This window comes from Chenopodium quinoa, unplaced genomic scaffold (assembly GCF_001683475.1).
Source record: "Chenopodium quinoa cultivar QQ74 unplaced genomic scaffold, ASM168347v1, whole genome shotgun sequence".
In the NCBI taxonomy this organism is placed as follows: domain Eukaryota; kingdom Viridiplantae; phylum Streptophyta; class Magnoliopsida; order Caryophyllales; family Amaranthaceae; genus Chenopodium; species Chenopodium quinoa.
The window spans coordinates 3,448,240-3,475,654 of record NW_018742244.1 but is presented as its reverse complement, the minus strand read 5'-3'; the positions used below and the strand labels follow the sequence as shown (position 1 = coordinate 3,475,654).

General features: G+C 33.9%; 2 protein-coding genes and 1 long non-coding RNA gene across 3 annotated transcripts; 2 read left to right on the top strand and 1 right to left on the bottom strand.

Moving 5' to 3' along the window:
- The first annotated feature begins 7,839 nt into the window (after positions 1–7,839).
- Positions 7,840–10,636, top strand: LOC110737527 (aspartic proteinase nepenthesin-2-like). The gene is made up of 2 exons (XM_021917875.1): positions 7,840–8,185; positions 9,897–10,636. The coding sequence occupies exons 1-2, from the start codon at positions 7,840–7,842 to the stop codon at positions 10,634–10,636; spliced, it is 1,086 nt and encodes a 361-aa protein (XP_021773567.1).
- A 1,783-nt stretch (positions 10,637–12,419) lies between these two features.
- On the bottom strand, positions 12,420–13,800 carry LOC110682380. The gene is made up of 2 exons (XR_002503404.1): positions 13,359–13,800; positions 12,420–12,608 (listed from the first exon to the last, which is right to left on the bottom strand). It is a non-coding gene; the product is annotated as an uncharacterized LOC110682380 (long non-coding RNA).
- Positions 13,801–21,666: 7,866 nt separating this feature from the next.
- Positions 21,667–25,993, top strand: LOC110737516 (aspartic proteinase nepenthesin-2-like). The gene is made up of 6 exons (XM_021917869.1): positions 21,667–22,033; positions 23,827–24,338; positions 25,368–25,381; positions 25,494–25,548; positions 25,703–25,716; positions 25,801–25,993. The coding sequence occupies exons 1-6, from the start codon at positions 21,667–21,669 to the stop codon at positions 25,991–25,993; spliced, it is 1,155 nt and encodes a 384-aa protein (XP_021773561.1).
- Positions 25,994–27,415: the final 1,422 nt, after the last annotated feature.

Genomic DNA, 27,415 nt, shown 5'->3' with positions numbered 1-27,415 from the left:
GGCAGCCTGTTTAAACTGATCCGATTACAAACTGCTTAACTCAAATTGAATTATTTACAACCTAAATGGCTAAATAGTAAATACAATTAATGTTAATAAATGTAGATCTAATCAAACGACTTAGGTTTATACAAAGGTTTATATCACCTATATCTAGGCCAACGGCAGTATTAATATCGTTTTAGATTACTTATTTATTTTAATTACAAGATATATCATTTGTATCATTTTCATTCCAGTAATAATGCTAGTCCACCCAAATTATCTTCATTGTTCCTTGATATTCATGATCATCCAATAACACTCAAAGCCTCAAAGGTAACATAAGATTGGAGATGTATGAGATTGCGTTACACAAGTGGCATAAGCATTAGAATATTACTGTACTAGTCAATAAGGCGTACAATCATTCACATTATCACTTTATAAAACTTTCTTATACAAGTATTTTGTAAAGGGGAGGACTAAAATGTTTATAAAACACATTTTTTTAGCTTTTCTTATATTAAACCAGATATTAAGTAAAAGAATTTTAATAAATACGGAGGCATCCCAAATCTGTAGCCACAATTATTTCATAACATTACCACAAATCCAGCAGATAAATAGCATTGAAATTAGAGTAATATCAACAAGCAATTAAAAAAAGTCACCATTTTCATTGATTAAAATTCACAATACATATACCAATACATAATGAAACTACTATCACTACTACCCAGATTAGATTTCAGATTTATCAACTGAAACATCATCAAGTTTAGGGTTGCAAAAAATGATACATTATAAGATGAAGGGATGAGTGAGAATGTGAGTGATTTGGGAGCAGAATCTTGAAGCAGCAGCACAGCACCCAAGAGCAGAGGAAATAGCAGCAACAAGCAGGAACCAGCACACGGAATAACAGATCAGCAACTTATCAGAAGCAAGGAATAATATAAGCAGAAGGGAATCAACAGGAACTTATTTTTGTTTTTCAAAATTGCTCTCAGATTTACGTTTATCGTATCATCACTAAGCAATGGTTGTTTTAACTTAAAACTTGAAAAATGCTGCCAGCAAGTACATATACATTGAAGTCTCAACATAAATGACAAGGGCAACGATGATTCAAGAAAAATTAAAACAGCAAGCATAAGAAACAGCAGCAACAAAACTTATCATAAATTCATAACACAAAAGGCAGCAACACAGCACCTCAAGCTGGCAGGAGGCAGAAACCAGCTCATGCAGGCAACAATATAGGCAATAACAACTCAGCAGAGACAACAACCAAAAGGCAAAAGCACTACCAGCAGGCAACAGCTCATAACAAGTTCAAGCAACTTCAAAATTATAGCTTTTGTTTTTTTAAAATTGCTCTCAGATTTACATCACTGAGCAATGGTTGTTTTAACAAAAACTTAAGAAATGCTACCAGCAAGTACCAAAATACATTTAACTATTTAAGTCTCAACATAAATGACAAGGGCAACGATTTTAAAAGTCTTGAAAAATGCTGCCAGCAAGTCTGAAAATAAATGACAAGGGCAACGATTTTAAAAGTCTTGAAAAATGCTGCCAGCAAGTCTGAAAATAGATGACAAGGGCAACGATTTTTCAAGATAAAATAAACCACAATGAGACACAAATACCAGTTATGCGGATGAAGCACTTTCGGCTTCAATCTCTTTACCAATAAGGAGGACGTCTTCCTCAACATCCGCTTGATAACCACGGCACCAATTTTGGGTGGTAACCAATGCCTCAACATTCTTTGGCAAAAGTTTACCCCTATATCCTCAAAAAGAAAAAAGCATACATAAGAAAAGCTTAAACTTTTTCAAAAGTTTCCAATGAAATTATGAACCTATAAATAAACATGAGATGTTTATTTTACTAGCCCTAAACTAGCATTTATTTTATGCACATAACTGCATAAAGTGACACAATTTGGTCTTTTGTTAGGTAAAAAAGCCAATAACCACATAATCTGAACAACCCATCATCATTACTTTTAAATCGAGCATAATAAACAACAAAACAGCACAAATCTACCATTTTCCCGTAAAAAACAAAAATACAATCAACAACAGATTTTAGGCATATTTCGACTATATTCAAGCAAGAACAACAACAATAATCAAATACAAAAACAGAAAAACTGTATTAAAAAAAAACGAAAAGGAAAAAGTAATTACCTTTGACGGCTTGAAGGAGATTTGAAGATGGAGAACTGCCTGAACTGGAGATCAAAAGAAAAAATCAAGAATGTAGATTATCAGAACTTGAAATAAAAAAAAAACCGAAACGAAAACGAAAAAAATCGAAAAAATTAACAAAAAAATTACCTTGAGGTTTGACGGCTTGAAGGAGAGGAAGATTTGAAAAAAAAAAAAACGAGAATGGAAAAGTTAGAAATCAGAACTTTGGATCCAAAACAAAAATGAAACGAAAACAAAAACCCTAAATAAAAAAAGTAAAAAACCGAAACGAAAACGAAAAAAATCAAAACGAAAACAACAAAAATTAACAAATAATTACCTTGAGGTTTGACGGCTTGAAGGAGAGGAAGATTTGGAAAAAAAAACGAGAATGGAAAAGTCAGAAATCAGAACTTAGATCCAAAACAAAAATGAAACGAAAACAAAAACCCTAAATAAACAAACCGAAACAAAAACGAAAAAAATCAAAACGAAAACAACAAAAATTAACAAATAATTACCTTGAGGTTTGACGGCTTGAAGGAGAGGAAGATTTGGAAAAAAAAAAACGAGAATGGAAAAGTCAAAAATCAGAACTTAGATCCAAAACAAAAATGAAACGAAAACAAAAACCCTAAATAAACAAACCGAAACAAAAACGAAAAAAATCAAAACGAAAACAACAAAAATTAACAAAAAATTACCTTGAGTTTTGAACTTTTGACGGCTTGAAGCCTTCAAATTGAAGGAGAGGAAGATTTGAAAAAACAAAAAAACGAGAATGTAAAGCGAGAAATCAGAAATGTAGATCCAAAACACAAATGAAACGAAAACAAAAACCCTAATTAGGATTTTTAAAAGTTGAGAAGTTGAGCTTGAGATTCTTGAGAATTTCAGAACGAAAGAGTGAGAAACTGAGAAGTTAGAGAGAGAAACTATGAGTGAGTAAAACGGCTGAATGGCTGATAGAGTGGGGTTTTTTTTCTAGGTTTAGGTTTTACTTGTTCAGTTGATCTAACCGTCCACATTCAATCTCAACATCTAACCGTTCATTTTTTTTTTGTAGATTCCAGAATATTCATCTAGATCTAACGGTCTAGATTTTTCTTTGTGCTTTTCTAGGTCTTTTTGACCGTTTTTTTTAATTATTTATTATTATTATTATTATTATTTTGAGGGATTATTATTATTATTATTATTATTATTATTGTTAGTATAATTATTTGTTAATATTATTATTATTACTAGTTTACTACTACTATTATTATAATATTATTATAATTTTTATTTTTATTATTATTACTATTATTATTATTATTTATTATTATTATTATTATTATTACTATTATTATTATTATTATTATTAGTTTATTACTTATAAGTTATAAATTGTAAGAAACGCAAATGTTTCAAAATTGAAATTGATTCAATACGACATAGTTAATGACTTAATGAGTTAATGCACATCAATATCTGACATCTTTATATGTATATTATATATATCTGTGAGTCTGTGACTGTATATCAGTATATATATATAATAAACTAATAATAACTTAATAAGTAATACTAATAACTAATAAAGTAATGAAAATCTAACCATTGTTTTTCATGGGCATTCAATCTAACCGTTGTATATTTGACTATTCGTACATTAGTATTTTATAATGATTTCATCGCCACTTTAATTAGTGATTTCGTGATTTCGTCCATTTAACTTATTAAGTTGTTTGAGTTAGTAATCTAAATAAAGTAACAAACTAAATAACGAATCCATTTAATCTCGTGTAAGTTATAATTTATAAGAAATGCAATGTTTGGAAATGGAAATTGATTCAATACGATATTGTTAATGTATATGTAATTATAAATTAATTATTATGTATATCATATCGTACGAATGTACGGTTGGTATCATTATCATACTATCATAAGTATCATTGCCTCATTGAATTATTGGTATGTACTACAATCGATAAACATATCTGATCATTAAAACTTAAAAGTTTAAAACACTTGTTGATCAATCTAATTGAACACTTGTACATTCTTAATTATCGATTTATCTTATTATAAGTATCAACTCATTAAATCATGGTCATGACGCGACCTTTAAAACAATCATGAATTCATGACCCAAACCGCTTATAAACCGAACCGACATGATCCAAACCGTTCATAAACCGAACCAATTAAGCTGTGTAAACCCTCCACTAAACCGGCCCATTTCAAACTGAACCGACATGATTCGCACCGTTTATAAACCGAACCGATATTGACCCGGGTAAACCCGCCCCTAAACCGACCCATTTCAAACCAAACCGGCTTGATCCAAACCGTTTGTAAACCGAACTGACATTGACCCGGGTAAACCCGCCCCCTTAACCGACCCGTATCAAACCGAACCGACATAATCCGAATCGTTTATAAACCGACCCGCTTATGACCCAAACCGAATTCAAACCGCAAAGAAATAAACCGAAACCAAACCGAGCCGTGACTAACCCAAACCGAACCAAACCGACCCGCCAGCTAAACTAAACCGTTTCAATCCAAACCGCTTCAAACCGAAACCGACTCAAACCGAGGTCAAACCGAACCGCCAGACCGAAGTCCCAGTTAAAACGCGCATCATATGATGATGACTTGTTACGTCATCCATTGAACAATTTCTGCACAAGAAGTTTGACTGGACCTATAGATTAACATAATTAGAAGTCTAACATAATCCAAATTTTAATCCACTTATGTATATACATAATGACATTTATTATGATAGTAACAAATGATAATAAAGGGAAAATATTAAGTGATTATTCGTTAATTCACATAGACACACATGAAAATTAATTTTCCTATGCATGTAAACATTATCAAACAAGTACTAAAATTCCATACAAGCCGGCTTTCATTACCGCCTTTTCTATTATTGTAAACACTAATATATGGTATGATATTATTAGAAGTAACAACATAGGTTATAACTAGTATTCGGGCTTGTATTGTCCGGGTCCTGACCCGGCCAATTTAGTCAAATAGACACCCGACCATGCATGTTGTTTGTCGTGCGATCCGGCCTTAGTTGGTAGTTGGTTTCTTCAATTAATGATGGGCTCATACATATGGTCATATTCAGTTATAACTCACCGTTTGCATGTTGATTTAGGTGATGCTGATCGATGCATGACAAAATGGTGTAATTTTGTTGACCTTAGCAAGTACTCAATAGCTAGATAAGATGAAGCAAGACGTAATTGCAATATTGTACCAGCTGGACATATTAGCCGGAAATATCGTCAATTTTTGAAGGCTACAATGGTTAGGAAATTCAAGAAATATCTTGATGCCCTTTGAAAGTCACATAAAGTGAGCAGTGTGTTGGAGGTCGTGTTTTAGATTAGGGATGCTCATCAAGTGAGTTAAGTTGTGTTTGAATTGACTTGACTTGACTTGAAATTTGTCATGCACAATACTTCAAAACTCGAACTTGAAGAAACTGACTCTATTTGAGTAACTAAAGTTTACATAAATAAGAGACATTTTTTATGGGTAGCGGGCCATTATAAGTGTCAGAGGCGCGCGGGGCTACAAATACTAACACGTTACTGGAAATGCCCCAGTGCAATTTTGTTAAATTGGGTCCTAAAATCATTTCTTTAAGGAAAAATATTTCACTAGTACTTAATTACAAATTTCATGAAAAAATAGGGCTATCTTATGGTAGTTTCATTAAGGGGTCCTGTGCGATCGATCACCCTACACATGTTCATAACTGCTCCTGATAAGTGTTGAGTCAGTTCATAGTATGGAGACTTACGTTGTTGATGTTGCATTTTTCTATATTTTTCTTGCTTTTTCATTGTGCAACTATAAACATTAATGGGTAGCGGGCTATCATAATAAGTGGTGATCTAAATTAAGTTGTTAATATGAGACCTACATTATTGATGTCGCATTTTTCTAGATTTTCTGGCTTTTTTCATTGTGCAAGACTTAAAAAGCGTGAAATTGTGACTTGTAAGATTAAACTAATTAGATATCACGTAAATTATATGTGTGGATCATATTGTAGCAGTACGTGCGTATAGAGAGTGATAGATGTATTTGCGATAATGCATGCAAAACAGCTTAGCTTATATTTGCTGTCAATTTGTCAAATATATGATGGTTGTTTGTTGTCAATTTTCCATGCATGTCATTGTCTACCATAATAATCATACTTATAGTTGAAGAGTTGGTTCATGCTAAACGTGTTCATATACCATCTGTAACGGATTTTTGCATATACTACGTGTGTGCAAAACAAAATTAGTTATAATAAAACTCAAATCATGTAGTACGATTTATAATTTTTTGGTGAAAATGTGTATTTAGAGTTTGTTGAATAGTAAAATAAATAGTTTTAATACAATAATATATAGTAGCTAGTAAGAATTAGAAAGATGATTGACCTTAACAAATAAATTAGGTGTTAAAATAAAGCTTTACACCCACTTAATAATTCAATTTGGTTTGAGTCAATAAGTTCTCAACCAAATATAAATCCAATGTAGCCAACCTAACTAGATTCAACCACACTAAATTTGTTCAACACCTTTTATATACACTAGAGTGCATATAAAGATAGGTGTATTCAATTCCTCAAAAAAAAAAAAAAAAAAAAAAAAAAAAAAAAAAAAAGTGTATTCAAAGGTAATAGTTTTTTTTTTTTTTTTTTGGATTATTTTATGTTTATAATCAATAAGCAGAAAAATACCCTTTACTGTTTCTTACACCCGGGTATATATAATTTATACAGATAATTTTTAAGTCTCTTCTTAATTCTTATAATGAAGCATGGTGGATTTATATCCAAACCAGGGAGTATTGAGGTTGAGGAGTAGTGTTGAAAAATAAGGCCCAGTGTGCTGCAGGATCTCTTCCAGAATAGCTTTATTTATTTCAAATATTTTATTGGTCCTTAGTTTTTCATAACATACATGTGAACATGTAATGGGAGCATGGGACCTAAGGATTAGCTATCAACAATAACTAAAGTTGAATAAGAAAAAAATAATTAATGAAAATAGATTGAATATGGTAATTTGCATGACATATCATTCAAGTACCAATAATGACCCCTAAAAAAAGGTACCAATAATGATCAATCATCATTAAAGTATAATTTCACCAATAATTCAAACCTATCAAAACATATAATTAAAAAAAGATATCAAAAATTAAATATAGAAGATATCATACCTTAAATTGTATAAAATGAGTAGAATTTATGTGGTATATTAGTATATATAATAATAACACTGTAGTAATAGGCATATTTCAATTCCATTCCATCACTTTCTTTTAACTTCTTCAATGGCTGTTCCAAATTTATTTGCTTACTCTTTGCTAGTTACTCTCCTTTTTTCCCTAGGAAATCTTTTTCTAATCATCCATGCTATTAACAACAATGCTACCACCCAAAAGACCAAAGGTTTTAGCTTTAGATTAATTCATCGCGACTCTCCTGAATCACCTTTGTATCGGTCAAACCTTACAAAAGCGATGAGAAGAAATGATTACATTCAAAAGACACAAAACTCGCTTGTAAAATCAATTAGTACTAACAAAACTCGAAACCCTAACGAAGATATTGAACCAAATTATACGACCACCAATGACTATACAAGAGTTTATAGACCTTGTTGAAATTGACATTGGTATATTTGATGGTAAACCAGATAGTAAAACTATTTATCTAGGGCTCGATACTGGAAGCGATCTTACGTGGACACAATGTGAAAATTGTGTCAAATGCTTCCATCAAGTAAATCCCTACTATCCTGCAAGCCAATCTCATAGTTATAAGCCCATCCCTTGCTCCCAATGTGCTAGTACTGCTGAATGCTCGGAGAATGTTTGCAAGGAGACACGCATGTATGGCGATGGCAGCGTTGTCAAAGCGATTATCGCTACTGAGTCATTTGTTTTTAGGTCTCAAAATGATGGCCTGGAAATAGATGGTATTTTATTCGGATGTGGTTTCGACATGCAAAACTTTATACAATGTATTCTAGTACTACCTCTTTTTTTAAATAAATGCATCAATTTGACTTTTTACACTAAACTATATTCTAATTATTTTACCGCTTTAATTAACAAGTTACTACATCCAATTTTTAATAGATCTATTTAAATTTTACAATTTTTTTTGTCTAATTTTGACCTTTTTATTTGCTTAAGTAATATAAATGTCATAGATTTAATTGTTTTTTTTTTTTTGACAATGATTTAATTGTTATTACTGTAAACATATAAGAGGCCATAAAAAATGGGCTAGAAAAAAAATAAAATAAAATAAAAAATAAAAAAAGGAAAATTTTTTGGTCCAAACTCGAAAATTATGCTAGGCTTATCAGGCCCAATAATCAGGATATATATTCTAGATTTTACCGGTTGAAATTGAATTGGATTTTGAACTAAAAATACGCTTATAATTATACAAATTTTTGTATGTGGTTGGCCACATGGTGTGGCAAGGGTTACTTGTAGGGTGTTACTGGTTTTGTCAGGGGTTACTTGTAGGTATTACTTGTAATCTGGAGTTACTTGTATAAGTGTTACTGGTTTTGGCCGGGGTTACTTGTAGGGTGTTACTGGTTTTGTCAGGGGTTACTTGTAGGTGTTACTTGTATTATGGGGTTACTTGTATGGGTGTCACTGGTTTTATGGGTGTTACTGGTTTTGTCAGAGGTTACTTGTAGGTGTTACTTGTATTCTGGGGTTACTTGTATGGGTGTTACTGGTTTTGTCAGGGGTTACTTGTATATGTTACTCGTATTATGGGATTACTTGTATGAGTGTTACTGGTTTTGGTCGGAATTACTTGTAGGGTGTTACTGGTTTTGTCAGGGGTTACTTGTAGGTGTTACTTGTATTCTGGGGTTACTTGTATGGGTGTTACTGGTTTTGTCAGGGGTTACTTGTATATGTTACTTGTATTCTGGGGTTACTTGTATGAGTGTTACTGGTTTTGGTCGGGATTACTTGTAGGGTGTTACCGGTTTTGTCAGGAGCTACTTATATGTGTTATTTGTATTCTAGGGTAGCTTGTATGGGTGTTACTGGTTTTGATCATGGGTTACTTGTAGGGTATTACTGGTTTGGTATGGGATTTTGGTCTTGAGTTACTTATAGGAGTTACTCAGAATACAAGTAACCCCATGATACAAGTAACACATATAAGTAACCTCATAATACAAGTAACCCATATAAGTAACCCCAAAATACAAGCAACACCCTACAAGTAACCCCAAAATACAAGTAACACCCTACAAATAACCCCAAAATACAAGTAACCCTAAATACAAGTAACCCGTGCCGCACCATGTGGCTTGTTGCACTGAAAAACCTCTGTATAATTAAGATTTGCCTAAGCTGTACTTTTCTCTCTGTAGCATATTAATAATCAGTATTCGTGACATTAAGTGGTCAATTATTAATATACTAGGTCGATGTTTTTTCCAAAAAAAAAAAAAAAAAAAAAAAAAAAAAAAAAGATTACATATAATTTATCATCGACCTAGTTTTTTTTTTTTTTTTTTTTTTTTTTTTTTGGAAAAAAAAAACTTTATGGTATGCATAAATTTTAATAATGATGGTACCTATTTGAATTGATATTGATTTTTATCTATCATGGAGTACAAGTATGAGATATTTAAATTCGTGATGCAGGTCAAGATATGAACAATAAGTTTAACGGATATTTAGGAATGGGTTACGGCCAATACAGCTTCCCTGAACAAGCAAAGATTTTAGTGAACGGAAAATTTTCATATTGCTTACAACCAGAAGAAGAAGGACTTCCGCCAATGCACCTTCGATTCGGAGACGACGTGATACAACCCCCAGCGGAAGTTTACACCACCCCTATGTTTAAACGTGCTGACCGCGAAGGCCACCATTACTTGAACCTCTGCGGCATTAGAGTAGACGACGAAGACTTAGATCTTCCTCCGGGTGTTTTTTATATAAAAAGTGACGGAACTGGAGGGTGCATCATCGACACGGGCACGCCTACTAGCCGCATCACCTCAGCGGCCTATACTATCTTCAAAGACGCGGTTGCGCGTAACATTGAATCCGCTAATAAAAATGTGGAGAGATTTCAAAGTACTACCTCAGGGCTTGACCTTTGTTACAAGCGTGTAAGTGAGCCTGAAACCGTGAACCTTCCGTACATTACATGGGTGTTTGCGGGAGCAGCAGATTTCTTTATGACTTCAGATTTAACATTTGATACGTTTCAGGAAGATGGTTTTCCTATTGTTTGCTTGCTTTTTCTTGAAAGTAACCAGGCTGTGGGTGGTTTGACCATATTAGGATCTGAACAACAGATTGATCATAGGATAATATATGATCTTACAAATGGTCAACTACACTTTGGACCAGAGGACTGCTCAAATGGTGCTTAGTTTTACATATCAATTAAGCTAATATAATTAATTATGTGAGATGTACGCAAGCTACATAACTATTTAATAATTCCAAATAATAAACATCTACAATTTTGTCATGATTCTAATAGGTTAAGAAATAATTAAATTACTAGTTATTAGCCCGCACAATGGCCCGGTATATCGTAAATTTATATATTCGTAGTGAATTTTATTAAAATTAATAAAAAGGGTTAATGTTGAACAATTATTATTGAGTGAGTGAAGAACATAATAATTTATACTATTATCTTTCATTAATATATTAAATATGTCAAATCTATATAAATATATGAAGGTTATACATATGAATAGTTGTTGAAGTAAATAAGCTTAGAGTTTTGAAATTAATTACACGTTATTGCAATTCAATGTGGTGAGAGAAGGGTGTTACATATAAGATGACACAAATGTACCAAATAATAATAAGGGTATACATGACGTTAGCATATTAATCCCAATGAGTTTTAATAATAACATAGACGTTAGTTAATTTTAATTTTGCTAGACTTTAATACTCATTTACTAATTTCGTTGGTCTCCTACGAACCTCAACAATTTGGAGATGACGCATTAGAGCCGAATTCCGATGATACTTCATCATCATTTCCAATACTTCATCATCATTTCCAATCCTGTGATGTCAACTGATTACTAATACATCCACGCTTTTTGAGGAATTTCGGAGGTTTAGGGTCCGGTAGCGAAAATTTTTGAGGCTCTAGGGGATACATCTTAGGATCATATAATGCCGTTTGAAAACATATATGATCATTATATGTCTCCATAAATGTCCGTAGTAGGCTTGAGTTTACGGAATCACTACAAGTTGTGAACAGGTAAATTGACCATTTTAAGGCAAATTGGATGGTATTACCCACCTAATTGTACTACCAGAGGGTATTAGGGATCATAGTAAACTTCTCGATATATTTTTTAATCGGGAGAAAAAAGGTCAAAAAATTCCAAAATTGAAGGCTATTATCCACGCTTTTTAAGGAATTTCAGAGGTTACGGGGTCCGGTGGCGAAAAGTCTTGAGGCCTTAAGGAATACATCTCAGGGTCATATAATGCCATTTGAAACCATATATGATCATTAAATGTTGTCTTAAATGTCCGTGGTAGGTTTGATATCACGAAATCGGTGCAAATTGTGAACGGGTAAATTGTTCGTTTTAAGGAAAATTAGATGGTATTTGCCACCTAATTGTACTCCCGAAAAGTATTAGGGACCATGCTAAACATCTCGACAATTTTTATTTCTAGGCGAAAAAAGGTTAAAAATTTCCAAAATTAAAGGCTATTATTTACGCTTTGGAGGAATTTCGGAGGTCACGGGGCCTGGTGGCGAAAAGTCTTGAGGCCCTAGGAGATACATCTCAGAGTCATATAATACCGTCACTACTATTAAATTAGCCAAAGAGACCCGTCCAAATTAACCAAAGAGACTGCCTTAGAGGCGGTCTCTAGCTCAGCGGTCTCTTTGGCAAAGAGACTGCTTTATAAAGGCGGTCTTAAAATTGAGAAAACTAAGACCGCTTATCTAAGATAGGTAGTCTCTTTTTTGTGAAAAAAATAGATCGCCTATTAAAGATGGGCAGTCTCTTTTTTTGAAAACTGAGACCGCCTATTTAATATAGGCAGTCTCTTTTTTGTGAAAGTTGAGACTGCCTATTTAACTTAACAGGTCTCTTATGTCGCATTTTAAATAAAAAAATAGCATATTTAATTTGATTTATGCGATATTTAAATCAATAACACTAAAAGAGAATAACAATGCCACATTAATGTTTAACCATGATACAAAGAAATTTTTAACAAACTTTAATTAAATTCCACTAAAATTATAATACATCAAATCTTGTAATCTATACTAAAATTATGTCAAACATGTCTCTTAAGTACTCCAATTTCTTCCTCTCTCCTTTGTTTCAAGATCTTGTGTGAAAACTAGCATGTGTGTCAAAGATAAAAGCACACAATAAGCAATCATAATAATTGAGAATAACCACAAAATCAAACATTCATTTAGAAAACTTAACTGAAAAAATAAACTAATAAAATAAAAAGATAAACTCGTTGATTAAAAAAACAAAAAACAAAAGGAAAAAAAAAACCTCCCCTGCCATTGAACAACCCCCTCCCCTAATCCCCCTGCCACCAGCCCCGCCGGCGACCCCGCTCGATCTAACCCCAGCAGTTCAAACCATATCTCTTCAATTTCAATCTTCATCTTCTTCCCTCAAGATAACAGTCCAAACATAAATTTATTTACTTGTGCACCATATCACATCAACTTAGAAATTAACAAGCCTAACATTCACTGAAATCCACAAAATCAATAATTCGAAAATAAACACAAACAAAACAATCCAAAAATCGAAAAAAAAATTGATCAAACATTCAAATCCTCAGATCCGGCGATAAAAATTTAATTTTCATACTCCATTCTAACATATAACAACCAAAACCATACAACACATTATCAACCAGACTCAATAATCAAATAAAAATTCTAGCAACAAAATTCCAAGTTAAAATTATTAGTAATCAAATCATAACAAATAGTTCAATATTCAATCAACCTTAGAAGAACCCTAAATCAAACAAAATCATCGATTTAACACTAGATTTTAAAATTGGAATTCGACGATTAAAAAACCAAAACAAAAAAATAGAAATAAAATATAAAAATCAAACCTTAGAAGCTGCTTCAATGGAGGAGAGAAAGCTGAAAAGCCGCTTCAATGGAGAATTTCAGAGCATAATAGATTCAAGAACACAATTAAGAGAAAACGTACGTTTTTTCCCCTGTATTTTTTGTGTGTATTGCCTTAATCGCTCTTTTGAGATCTTGAATTTGACGATCTGGGAAAGTTGAAGGTGAAGGAAATCCGTTTAAAGGAAAGGGAGGAGAGAGAAGGAGAGGAAAAAGAAGATGACGGAGATGGAGATTGAAAGTTGGAGGCGGAATTAGCATAGTGAATTGTTAGGGTTCCATTTATTTAATTTTATTTGAGTAAGGGAGACCGGTTAACTCACATACTGGTCTCTCCGGTTTTTTTTTTTTTTTAAAAAAAAAAAAAAAACCTAAGAGAGACCGGTTATGTTGCGTAGAGGTCTCTCCCTTTTCAATTTTAAAATAAAAATAGTTACGAGAGACCGGTTAAGTTACATATAGGTCTCACCTCCTGTTATATTTACAACTATGAGAATTCTGTTATCTACAATAAATGGTCTCCGTTAAATTTTTATGTCATAACACAATATCAAAGAGACCGGTTATTTGTAACATTGGGTCTCTTAAAACAAAGAGACCAGTTATTTGATTAAGGGGTCTCTTATTTCGGGTCTCGTTGAGCATTTTTGTAGTAGTGCGTTTGAATCCATATATGACCATTAAATGTTGTTGTAAAAGTCCGTGGTAGGTTTGATTTCACGAAATCGGCGTAAGTTGCGAACATGGTAAATTGACCGTTTTTAAGGCAAATTGGATTGTTTCGCCCACCTAATTGGGCTTCTAAAGGGTATTTGGGACCATGCTAAACATCTCGGCAATTTTATTTCTGCGTGAAAAGGGTAAAAAAATTCCAAAATTGAAGGCTTTATCCACGTTTCTTAATGAATTTCGGAGGATACAGGGCCTGGTGGCGAAAATTATGAGGCCCTAGGGGATAAATCTCAGGGTCATATAATGCCGTTTGGAACAACATATGGCCATTATATGTTTTCATAAATATCAAGTGTAGGCTTAAGTTTACAAAATTAGTGCAAGTACTGAACGGGTATATTGATCATTTAAGGCAAATTGGATGGTTTCAACAACTAATTGAACTCCCGGAGGGTATTAGGGAACATGGTAAAAATACATCTCAACAATTTTTATTTCCGTGCAAAAAAAGGGCAAAAAAATAAAAAAAATTAAGGTTATCATCCATGCTTTTTGAGGAATTTCGGAGGTTACAAGGCCCAGTGGCAAAAATTCTTGAGGCCATAGGGGATACATTTCAAGGTCATATAATGTCGTTTGGAACCATTATATGTTGTCATAAATGTCCGTGGTAGGCTTGAGCTCACGAAATCGGTGCAAGTTGTGAACGGGTAAATCGACCTTTATAAGGAAAATTAGATGGTACCACCCACCTAATTGTACTCCCGGAGGATAATACGGACCATGGTAAACTTCTCGACAATTTTTATTTTTGGGCGAAAAAAAGTCAAAATTTTCAAAAATTGAAGGCTATTATCCACGTTTTTTGAGGAATTTCGGAGATTACAGGGCCCGGTTGCGAAAAGACTTGAGGCCCTAGGGAATACATCTCAGGATCATATAATTCCGTTTGTAACCATATATGACCATTAAATGTTGTCATAAATGTCCGTGGTAGGCTTGAGTTAACAAAATCGGTGAAAGTTGTAAACCGTTTAATTGACTTTTTTAAGGAAAATTGGATGGTTCCAACCACCTAATTGGACTCACTCCAGGAAGGTATTTGGGACCATTCTAAACATCTCCACAATTTTTATTTCCAGGCGAAAAAAGGTCAAAAAATCAAAAATTAATGTCTATTATTCACACTTTTGAGTAATTTCGAAGGTCACGGGTCCCGGTGGCGAAAAGTCTTAGGACCCTAGGGATACAATCTAGGGTCATATAATGCCATTTGGAACCATATATGACCATTAAATGTTGTCCTAAACGTCCACGGTAGGCTTGAGTTCACTAAATCGGCGCAAGTTGTGAACTGGTAAATTGACTGCTTTAAGGCAAATTTGATGGTTCCAACAACCTAATTGGACCCTCGGAGGGTATTTGGGACCATGCTAAACATCTCGGCAATTTTTATTTCAGGACGAAAAAAGATCAAAAAATTTCAAAATTAAAGGCTTATTCATGCTTTTGAGGAATTTCGGAGGTCACGGGGCCTGGTGGAGAAAAGTCTTGAGACCCTAGGGGATACATGCCAGGGTCATATAATACCATTTGGAACCATATATGACCATTAAATTTTGTCATAAATTTCCGTGGTAGGCTTGAGTTCACAAAATCGGTGCAAGTTGTGAACAGATAAATTGGCCGTTTAAAGCATATTGGATGGTTCCATCCACCTAATTGGACCCCCGGAGGGTATTTGGGACCACACTATACATCTCAGGAATTTTTATTTATGGGCGAAAAAAGGTCAAAAAATTCCTAAATTAAAAACTATTATTCAAGCTTTTGAGAAATTTCAAAGGTCAGGGGGCTCGGTGGCGAAAAGTCTTGAGGCCCTACGGGATTTATCTCAGGGTCATATAATGTCATTTGGCACCATATATGACTATTAAATGTTGTTATAAATAACCGTGGCAGGCTTGAGTTCACGAAATCGGTGCAAGTTGTGAACGGGTAAATTGACCTTTTTAAGGCAAACTGGATGGTACCACCCACCTACTTGTACTCCCGGAGGGTATTAGGGACCATGGTAAACTTCTTGAAAATTTTTATTTCTGGGCGAAATAAGGTAAAAAAATTCCAGAATTCCAGGCTATTATCCACGCTTTTTGAGGAATTTCGAAGGTTACAAGGCCCGATGGCGAAAAGACTTGAAGCCCTAGGAGATACATCTTAGGATCATATAATGCCGTTGTAACCATATATGACCATTATATATGTTAAATATCCGAGATAGGTTTGAGTTCACAAAATCGGTGTAAGTTATGAACTAGTAAAATGATCGTTTTAAGGCAAATGGGATGGTTCCAACCACCTAATTGGACTCTCGGAGGGTATTTGGGACAATTATAAACATCTCAACAATATTTTCTGGAGAAAAAAGGTCAAAAAATTCCAAAATTAGAGGCTTATTCACGCTTTTGAGGAATTTCGGAGGTCACGGAGCCTGGTGGCGAAAAGTCTTGAGACCCTAGGAATTACATCCTAAGATATATTATTATGCCATTTGGAACCATTTATGACCATTAAATTTTGTCATAAATGTCTGTGGTAGGCTTGTGTTCACGAAATCCGTGCAAGTTGTGAACTGGTAAATTTACCATTTTAAGAAAATTTGATGGTTCCACCATCATAATTGGACTCCTGGAGGGTATTTGGTACCATGCTAAAAATCTCGGAAATTTTTATTTCCGGGCGGAAAAAGGTCAAAAAAATTCCAAAATTAAAGGCTATTATTCACGATTTTGAGGAATTTTGGAGGTCACGGGGCTTGGTGGCGAAAAATTTAAAGACCCTAGGGGATACATTAAGGGACATATAATTCTATTTGGAACCATATATGACCATTAAATGTTGTCATAAATGTCCGTGGTAGGCTTGAGTTCACGAAATCGGTGTAAGTTCTGAACAGATAAATTGACCGTTTCAAGAAAAATTGGATTGTTCCACCCACCTAATTGGACTCCCGGAGGGTATTTGGGACCATTCTAAACTTCTCGTTAATTTTTATTTTCGGGCGAAAAAAGGACAAAAAATTCCAAAATTAATTAAGGCTATTATTCACGATTTTGAGGAATTTCGGAGGTCATGGGGCCCGGTGGTGAAAAGTCTAAAGACCCTAGAGGATACATCTTAAGGTCATATAATTCCATTTGGAACCATATATGACAATTAAATGTTGTCATAAATGTCCGTGGTAGGCTTGAGTTCACGAAATCGGTGCAAGTTGTGAACAGATAAATTGACCGTACGTTTTAAGGAAAATTTGATGGTTCCACCCACCAAATTGGACTCCCGTGGATATTTTGGACCATGCTAAACTTCTGGCAATTTTTATTTCCAGGCGAAAAAAGTCAATTTTTTTTAAAATTATAGGCTATTATTCACGCTTTTGAGAAATTTCGGAGGTTATGAGGCCCGGTGGCGAAAAGAATTAGGCCCTAGGAGATACATCTAAGGGTCATATAATGTAATTTGGAACCTAATATGACCATTAAATGTTGTCATAAATGTCCGTGGTAGGTTTGAGTTCACGAATTTTTATGCAAGTTGTGAACTGGTAAATTGAATGTTTTAAGGCAAATTGGATGGTTCCACCCACCTAATTGGACTCCACGAGGGTATTTGGGACCATACTAAGTATCTCGAAAATTTTTATTTCCAGGCGGAAAAAGGTCAAAAAATTCCAAAATTAAAGGCTATTATTCACGATTTTGAGGAATTTCAGAGGTCACGGGGCCTGGTGGCAAAAAGTTAAAAGACCCTAGGGGATACATCTCAGGGACATATAATTCTAGTTGGAACCATATATGACCATTAAATGTTGTCATAAATGTCCGTGGTAGACTTGAGTTCATGAAATCGGTGCAAGTTGTGAACAGATAAATTGACTGTTTTAAGGCAAATTGGATGGATCCAACCACCAAATTGGACTCCCGGAGGATATTTGGGACCATGATAAATATCTCGGCAATTTTTTTTTGGCAAAAAAAGGTCAAAAAATTCCAAAATTAAAGGCTATAATTCACGTTTTTGAGGAATTTCGAAGGTCACGGGGCCCGGTGGTGAAAGGTCTTGAGGCCCTAGGGGATACATCTCAGGGTCATATAATGCCATTTGGAACCATATATTATTACCATTAAATTTTTTCATAAATGTCTTTGGTAGGCTTGAGTTCACAAAATTGGTGTAAGTTGTGAACTGGTTAATTGGCCGTTTTAAGGAAAATTGTATGGTTCCAACAACCTAATTATTGGACTCCCTTAGGATATTTGGGACAATGCTAAACATCTCGGTAATTTTTATTTCCGGGCGAAAAAAGGTAAAAAAAATTCAAAATTAAAGGCTATTATTCACGCTTTTGAGGAATTTCAAAGGTCACGGGGCTCGGTGGCAAAAATTCATGATGCCATAGGGATACATCTTAGGGTCATATAATTCCATTTGGAACTATATATGTTCATGAAATGTTGTCGTAAATGTCTGTGGTAGGTTTGAGTTCACGAATTCGGTGCAAGTTGTGAATAGGTAAATTGACCAATTTAAAGAAAATTGGATGGTTCCACCCACCTAATTGGACTCAGGGAGGGTAATTGGGAACATGAAAAACATCTCGGAAATTTTTATTTTCGGGGGAAAGAAGGTAAAAAAATTCCAAAATTAAAGACTTTTATTCACGCTTTTAATGAATTTCGGAAGTCACGGGGCCCGGTGGCAAAAATTCTTGAGGCTCTAGGGATAAATCTCAGGGTCATATAATGTAAATTGGAACCATATATGACCATTAAATGTTGTCATAAATGTCCGTGGTAGGCTTGAGTTCACGAAATAAGTGCAAGTTGTGAACAGATAAATTGACCGTTTTAAGGTAAATTGGATGGTTCCACCCACCTAATTAAACTCCCACAGGGTATTTGGGACGATGTTAAACATCTCAGCAATTTTTATTTCCAGGCGAAAGAGCGACGGTCAAAAAATTCCAAAATCAAAGGCTATTATTCACGCTTTTGAGGAATTTTGAACGTCACGGGGCCCGGTGGCGAAATGTCTTGAGGCCTTAGGGGATACATCTCAGGGTCATATAATGCCATTTGGAACCATATATGACCATTAAATTTTGTCATAAATGTCTGTGGTAGGCTTGAGTTCACGAAATCGTTGCTAGTTGTCAACAAGTAAACTGACCGTTTTAAGGTAAATTGGATGGTTTCACCCACCTAATTGGACTCCCGGAGGATATTTAGGACCATGCTAAACAACTCGGAAATTTTTATTTCTGGGCAAAAAAAGGTAAAAAATTTCCAAAATTATAGGCTATTATTCACACTTTTGAGTGATTTTGGAGTTCACGAGGCTCTGTGGAAAAGAGTATTGAGGCCGTAGGAGATACATCTAAGGGTCATATAATTTCGTTTGGAACCATATATGACCATTAATTGTCATAAATGTCTGTGGTAGGTTTGAGTTCACGAATTCGGTGCAAGTTGTGAACTGGTAAATTGACTGTTTTAAGGCAAATTGGATGGTTCCACCCTCCTAATTGGACTCCAGGAGGATATTTGGTACCATGCTAAACATATCGGCAATTTTTATTTCTGAGCGAAAGAGGGTCAAAAAATTCCAAAATTAAAGGTTATTATTCATGCTTTTGAGGAATTTCGGAGGTCACGGGGCCCGGTGGCGAAAAGTCTTGAGGCCCTAGGGGATACATCTTAGGGTCATATAATGCCATTATGAACCATATATGACCATTTAATTTTGTCATAAATATCCGTGGTAGGCTTGAGTTCACGAATCTATGCAAGTTGTGAATAGGTAAATTGACCGTTTTAAGGCAAATTGGATGGATCCAACCACCAAATTGGATTCTCGGAGGGTATTTGGCACCATGATAAAAATCTCGGAAATTTTTATTTTTGGGCGAAAAAGGGTCCAAAAAATTCCAAAATTAAAGGCTATAATTCACGCTTTTTAGGAATTTCGAAGGTCACGGGGCCAGGTGGCGAAAATTCTTGAGGCCCTAGGGGATACATCTCAGGGTCATATAATGCCATTTGGAACCATATAAGACCATTCAATGTTGTCATAAATGTATGTGGTAGGCTTGAGTTTACAAAATCGGTGCAAGTTGTGAACTGTTAAATTGATCATTTTAAGGAAAATTGGATTGTTCTAACCACCTAATTGTACTCCCGGAGGGTATTTGGGACCATGGTAAACTTCTTGACAATTTTTATTTCCGGGCGAAAAAGGTCAAAAAATTCCAAAATTGAAGGCTATTATCCACGCTTTTTGAGGAATTTCGGAGGTTACGGGAACCGGTAGAGAAAAGTCTTGAGGCCCTAGGGGATATATCTTAGGATCATATAATGCCATTTGGAACCATAAATGAATATTTTATTTTGTCATCAATGTCCGCGGTAGGCTTGAGTTCAGGAAATTGGTGCAAATTGTGAACGGGTAAATTGACCGTTTTAAAGCAAATTGGATGGTTCCACCCACCTAATTGGACTCCCAGAGGGTATTAGGGACCATGGTAAACATCTCGGAAATTTTTATTTTCGAGCGAAAAAAGGTCAAAAAATTCCAAAATTAAAGGCTATTATCCACGCTTTTTAAGGAATTTCGGAGGTTACGGGACCCGGTGGCGAAAAGTTTTGAGGCTCTAGGGGATACATCTCAGGGTCATATAATGCCGTTTGGAACCATATATGACCATTAAATGTTGTCGTAAATGTCCGTGGTAGGTTTGAGTTCACGAAATCGGTGCAAGTTGTGAACGGGTAAATTGACCATTTTAAGGCAAATTGGATGGTTTCACCCACCTAATTGGATTCGCTGAGGGTATTAGGGACCATGGTAAATATCTCGGCAATTTTTTTCCGGGCGTAGAAAGTTCTAAAAATTTCAATATTGAAGCAATGCAAGACCCAGCAAAGTAAAGCAGATTTTAACAAAGCAGTTTATACCACAACTACTCAAAAGATCAGAGTCTTAGTTGTAAAAAAAAAAAGTAAAAATTAAAAAAATTAAAAAAAAAAAAAACTCCCACCTAAAAAGGAAATATAAGATCATAGAAGATTATTTCACCAAATAAATTAAAAAAAAAAAATTTACATAATATGGTAATAATAATTATAATATATATTTTTTTGACCAGAATAATAATTATAATATTAAATAATCATGATGTTTAAATATACCATAGTTAAGCAGTACTATATGCAAATTTCAATCAATATAAAACACCACTTGTTTGCACTGATACATTTTCCTTCAACAACTAGCTTCAATGTCTAATACAAAAAAATTAGCCTATTTTTCACTAATAATTATTATTAACAAATCATTCATGCTATTGATAACAATGCCACCACCAAAAATCACAAAGGTTTTAGCCTTAGATTAGTTCATGGAAACGGACCAAAACTTACAGAAATGGATGCAACGAGAAGGAGGGAATACATCGAATTGTCGAAGCTCAGAATCAAATCACGAATAAATAAAAACAACAAAACATTAGTCCAAGATGAAATAATACGACCACCAATAAGATTAGACACTTTTACGTACATGGTTGAATTGGAATTGGGTACATTTGATCCTTCATCATCTCATAAAACAGTTTATCTAGGGTTCGATACCGGAAGTGATCTCATATGGACTCAATGTGAAGGTTGTGATGAATGTTTTCATCAAGTCGACCCGAATTATCCTGCAACTCAATCTTATACTTATAGTGAACTCGCTTGCTCCGAGTGTCCTGAAGAAGAATGTGTGGGCAAAACTTGCCGGGTGAAAGTGTTGTATGGAGATGGGGCCAAAGTCGTCGCGATTTTAGCTCGTGAATCTCTTACCTTCGCCACTACAACCGACACTCCTCTTACTATTGAGGGTGTTCTTTTTGGTTGTGGAATTGATATGGAAAATTTTCATGAAGGTATGGTTTGCTCTCGTATTTATTTATTTATTTATTTATTATTAGATGAGTCCATGTGATGCACGGTTTAAGGTTTTTTTTTTATATAATTATTTGATTCTTTTTACTATTCAATAGTTTTTGTTATAAACGGAATTGCACAAATAAAATAGTAAGAACAATGTTACCGAGAATAAGACTGAGTCGCGGACTATGTCGCTCTCTGTAGAACATTCGCGGCACTGCCTCAAACTTGTGCAAGCAGCTCGTACCAAACCGGATGCCCCCAGGATAAAACAGTCTTTCACAAGTATAAAATACCGGCGGTTTTGCACCGAACCACCGGACAACGGAACACCAGAAAATCAGAAAGAAACTGCTCGACTGTTTTGAGAGGAAGAGAAAATATATTTTGCAAAGTGGTTTTCTGTTTTTTTTTTCGTGTATTTAAAAACAAAGGTGGAACCGTCCTTTTATAGGTAAAGATACGTAACAGCTTAAGCATGAAAACGGGAAAAAGATTAGCAACGTTTACTGCAATTAGTGTATTCGTTAAGCAAGAATGAAGGCATTAAATTAGTGTAACGGTGCAACATTTAGCAGTAAAACAGCAACGAGAATCAAGCAATGTAACGGAAAAATTTAAACCAAAACAGTAAAACGTTTTGTAACTGAATATTAATCAAACCGGTAACAAAAATTAAGTTTGTTTAATAACCCAAACCCAAACCCGACCCGGCTCGGTTCGGTTCGGCGCGCGTGTGTGTGATATATGGTTTACCATATAGGTCCTCCCTCTCCACAAAATGTGGGTAGCCCAAGGGCCACACCCCTTTAGCCCACTCTCTATATTATAAAGAGAGTAAAACTCTCATTTCCCACCAATGAGGGACTTTGAGTTTTTTCACAAAATTCACACACTACACACTTGTTGTTCCAACAGTTTCAGACTAAAAAATAATACAATAATTTAATTAAATTGCTATATCCTATTCAAATTAAAAGTCTAAGTTTTAATTTTTTTTTAAATACGGAGTATAATTTATGATGCAAGCTTATTTGTTATTGTTAATTACCTGGTAGTTTTTATTAAAAATAAATTCATTTAAATATGTTTTGTCATTCCTAGGATTATCTTATATGCACAAAAAAAAAAGTTTTAAAATAACTATTTGTTGCTTGTTTTTATATTTAAAAATTAACTCTCAAATCTCATTTGTTAATTTTGCTTACATGCCGATTGGATTTTCTAAAATAAAATACAATTGGTTCAAATAAGCCCTTGCTTCTATGGCTTGATTATCAATGCTTCCAAAAAATGTCTTATTATTTATAAATATGTTAGATTTATTTTAATTGCATTCCACGCGATCTTTTGTATGGATGAACAACTAGCTAATGTATGATTTCACTACGTTCATATGAAAACGATTATCATACATTAAAATAAATGGCGTGTTGTAGTTAGCTGAAATTTTACATGTCATGTTTATTTTTGGTTTTTTAAATGCAAAAATTAATCAAAAATCATTTTTTTTTAATTTCTGAAAATTTCTTTATTATATTTTGAAATTATAATGGGTTTTTTAGATATTATAATGATTTTAGAGTTTAAAAATCAATTTTAGAAATTAGAATATTATGTCGTTTAGTTTAGCTAATGGTAGTCATTTACCAACATACTATTATAAAATTTTCAAGCATAGTTGGTTAAAGTCTTGAAAGATGATACTCGATCAAGACTTAGGATCAAATTCCGTTTACATCATATGTCATTGTGACTCTTATACCCTTTAACTTGTGTTCTAATGCAGGTGACGAAGAAAACAATAGAATAAGTGGAATGTTCGGAATGAGTTATGGCAAATATAGCTTCCAAGCACAAAAAACTGATTTGGTTAAAGGAAAATTCCAATATTGCCTCCAAAAGAAAGAAGCTCAAGAATTGCCACCAATGTACCTTCGATTTGGAGATGATTGTATACAACCCGGAACGCCTAGTTCCATCCCAATGTTTCGACACGAAAACAGTGATTTCTACTACTTAGAAGCCCGTGGCATCCAGGTGAACCAGAAGAACCTCGAACTTCCTCCTGATGTGTTCGATATCAAGCCCGATGGAACCGGAGGATTCCTCATCGATACAGGCTCAACCGTAACTTTTCTAGCCACAAAGGCGTTCCGTGTGTTAGTAACCGAGTTGGCAGCACAAATCGAAGCTAAAAACTCAAATTTGGAGAGACTAAGTAATTCTGCAGCTCGTTACGAAGGGTTCGGGCTTTGTTACAAGCGTGTACGTGAGCCTACAACCTTTAGTCTTCCTTGGGTTACTTAGCTTGGGTGTTCGCAAATAATGCAATTTTCCTAACGAACCCTGACGTAGTGTTTAATATTTACACCAAACATAGTGGCGATGTACTAGTTTGCTTGACCATTATAGACGATTCTATGACCATATTAGGATCTCACCACCAGGTTGGTCATCGGATAACATATGATATTCCAAATGGACAACTACTCGTTGCAAATGAGGATTGCAACAAAGGTCGTTAGTTAGTTTATACTAAGATATTTTCATAATTAGTATTTACAAATTATAACAATAAGAATAATAATTCTTTCTCAAGAGATTTTTATATTTAGACTTCATATATTTCTAAGTCTTCCTAATACAAAATATGGCACGCTTCACATGTATTTAAAAAATGTCACATAATACATTATCCATTATATTATAAGCATGTTTCAATGGCAATAAAAATGTTAAGGAAAAATATTGTGTAGAACGGACTCACGTGAGTCCGTTCTATTATAAGGCCCGCGCGCGGCCCGATTTTATATTCTTCTTCAATTCTTATTCTTCTTCATCTCTATTGCTTTCTTCTGCAAACCTTCAACCATGAAAGGACTCTCAACAATGGCGGCGACTTTCTCAAATTTCAATTCTTCGTCAAGAACTTGTATGACTTGTACTAATTTTCAGCACTGATGTTCCCAAATAGAAGCTTGGCTGCTTTATTAGTAAATATGGTAATATGAAGCGGAATATACTCTATCTGAGTCATCCTATACATATAGCTGCATTTTACAAGAATAGTCCATTAAAAAGCATTCATACAACTTGAATTGCATTATGTGCAGTAAAATTTCATTATCTGACCAAGCTTTTTAGAGTATATCGGAGTAACATGTTTGTTGAATATTTGATACTCCCTCGGTTTTTTAATATTTTTCGAGTACGGAGTATTAGATTTATTTTGTTTGATAATAAGTTATATTAGTCAGGTATTATATTTATTTTGTTTGATAATAGATTATATTCGTCAGGTATTAGATTTATTTTGTTTGGTAATAGGATATATTGGCCAGGTATTAAATTCATTTTGTTTGATAATAGGATATATTGGTCAGGTATTAGATTTATTTTATTTGGTAATAGAATATATTGGTTAGGTATTAGATTTATTTTGTTTGATAATAGGTATAATGGTCAAGTATTAGATTTATTTTGTTCGGTATTAGGATATATTGGTCAGGTATTAGATTTATTTTGTTTGGTAATAGTATATATTGGTCAGGTATTAGATTTATTTTGTTTGGTAATAGGTTATATTGGTCAGGTATTAGATTTATTTTGCTTGGTAATAGATTATATTGATCAGATATTATATTTATTTTGTTTGATAATAGGTATATTTGGTCAGGTATTAGATTTATTTTGTTTGATAATAGGTATATTTGGTCAGGTATTATACTTATAATGTTTGATAATAGGTATAATTGGTCAGGTATAACAATGCCCGAAATATCTTTAAGGATAGTGAGCTTTTTCCTTTCAGCCAATGTAATACCAATCAAACTAAACGAGCAGTATTAGGTAGTGTTGGAAGAGCTCTTGTACTGACACAACAATCTGCTTCAACCGTTAAATGCTCAAATCTTCCTTCTACTGTTGGAAGTTTAATTCCTATCCTGTTTTAGTAATAATTAAGATAAGATTAATCATAAATGCTTAAATTAATAAATAAATAAAAATTAAACAATAAAGTTAGTAACAAGGCAACTGTTACTTTGTTTATTAAATTTTCCGCCATTGTCGTTCTGGTTTCAAGTGATACCAGATTTTTGATCCAATTTTCTCTCTCCTATAACTTCATTTTTGGTGTAGGAGAGAGAAAGGTCAGAGTATTAAAGAATCGGTAGTCTCTCGATCTAGACTTGGAAGCTGGTCTTCGAAGCTTAACCTCCTTCTTCTGAGTATCAACAACAGCGAAGAACAAGCCATGAAAATGGAGGTAGACACGGTACTAATGCGGAGTTGGTGTCGCGGGCCTCGCAATCGGGTTTAGTCAGCCCGTACCTTTTTGTTGGCCTTTTATTGTTGAGCCCGGTCTCACGTGAGTCCGGTCTCACACAAAACGCTTTGAAATGTTAATGACAAAGTTTGAACACAAGATAAAAAAAAAATTGGATTAATAAGCATGTGAAAATTCATCATATTTACCGAGAAACAAATAGAGCAGTTGACTGGCTAGCGAATCAAGGTGTTTTGCAGAACAACAATATAATATTGAGTTAATTCAATTCCCCCCTTTAGCTTTAGAGCGTATTTTACTTGAAAACTTTGTAGGGGTGGCTTGGCCAAATTTTGTTCCTTCGTAATTGTTTTAGTTTTGTTCTTTGGGGCCTAGCCCCTCTTTTGCACCCAAAAAAAACATACATATTCATTTATAATGTACTAAATACTTTGTATTAGTTATTATTGTTCACTTTTTCTTAAAAATTATATACGTAGTATTATATATTTTATAACTCAAACAATATTTATTGATATTCAAAGTAAAATATGATACATTGCTCGGGCACACTAGTGAAGTTATGTAAAAGATCTAGAAATTATACTTCATAGGAAATGTTGTTTTCTTTGAAGCATGAGAAAGAATTAGTGGAGAATATATGGAATAATTTTATTTTTATTAGCTCAGGCTCTGAAAACAATTGGGTCCTCATAATTATAGGGCCTTAGATTTTTTAAAATTAGATAAATTATGTATAATTAATTTTGACATTAAAAAATAAATCAAAATCGACAATAAAAAATTAGTGTAATTAGAAACCATTTTAAGGATGATTACCATACAATCAGGACCATTTGGAACCAAAATCAACCAAATTTGGCCTAAATGGTTAAAAACGTTCCAATTTGCAAAGAATTTACAAAAACAAAAAAAAAAGAAAAAAAAAAGAAGCAAGTTACTTGTTTTTAGGACCATTAGAAACCAAAATCAATCAAATATGGCCTAAATGGCTAAAAACGTTCATGTCTTTCACATTCTCTTTCAAATGAACTCGTACAATCTTTAAACATGTCAAATTTAGGTAGCTATAAGTGCCTAAGCAAAT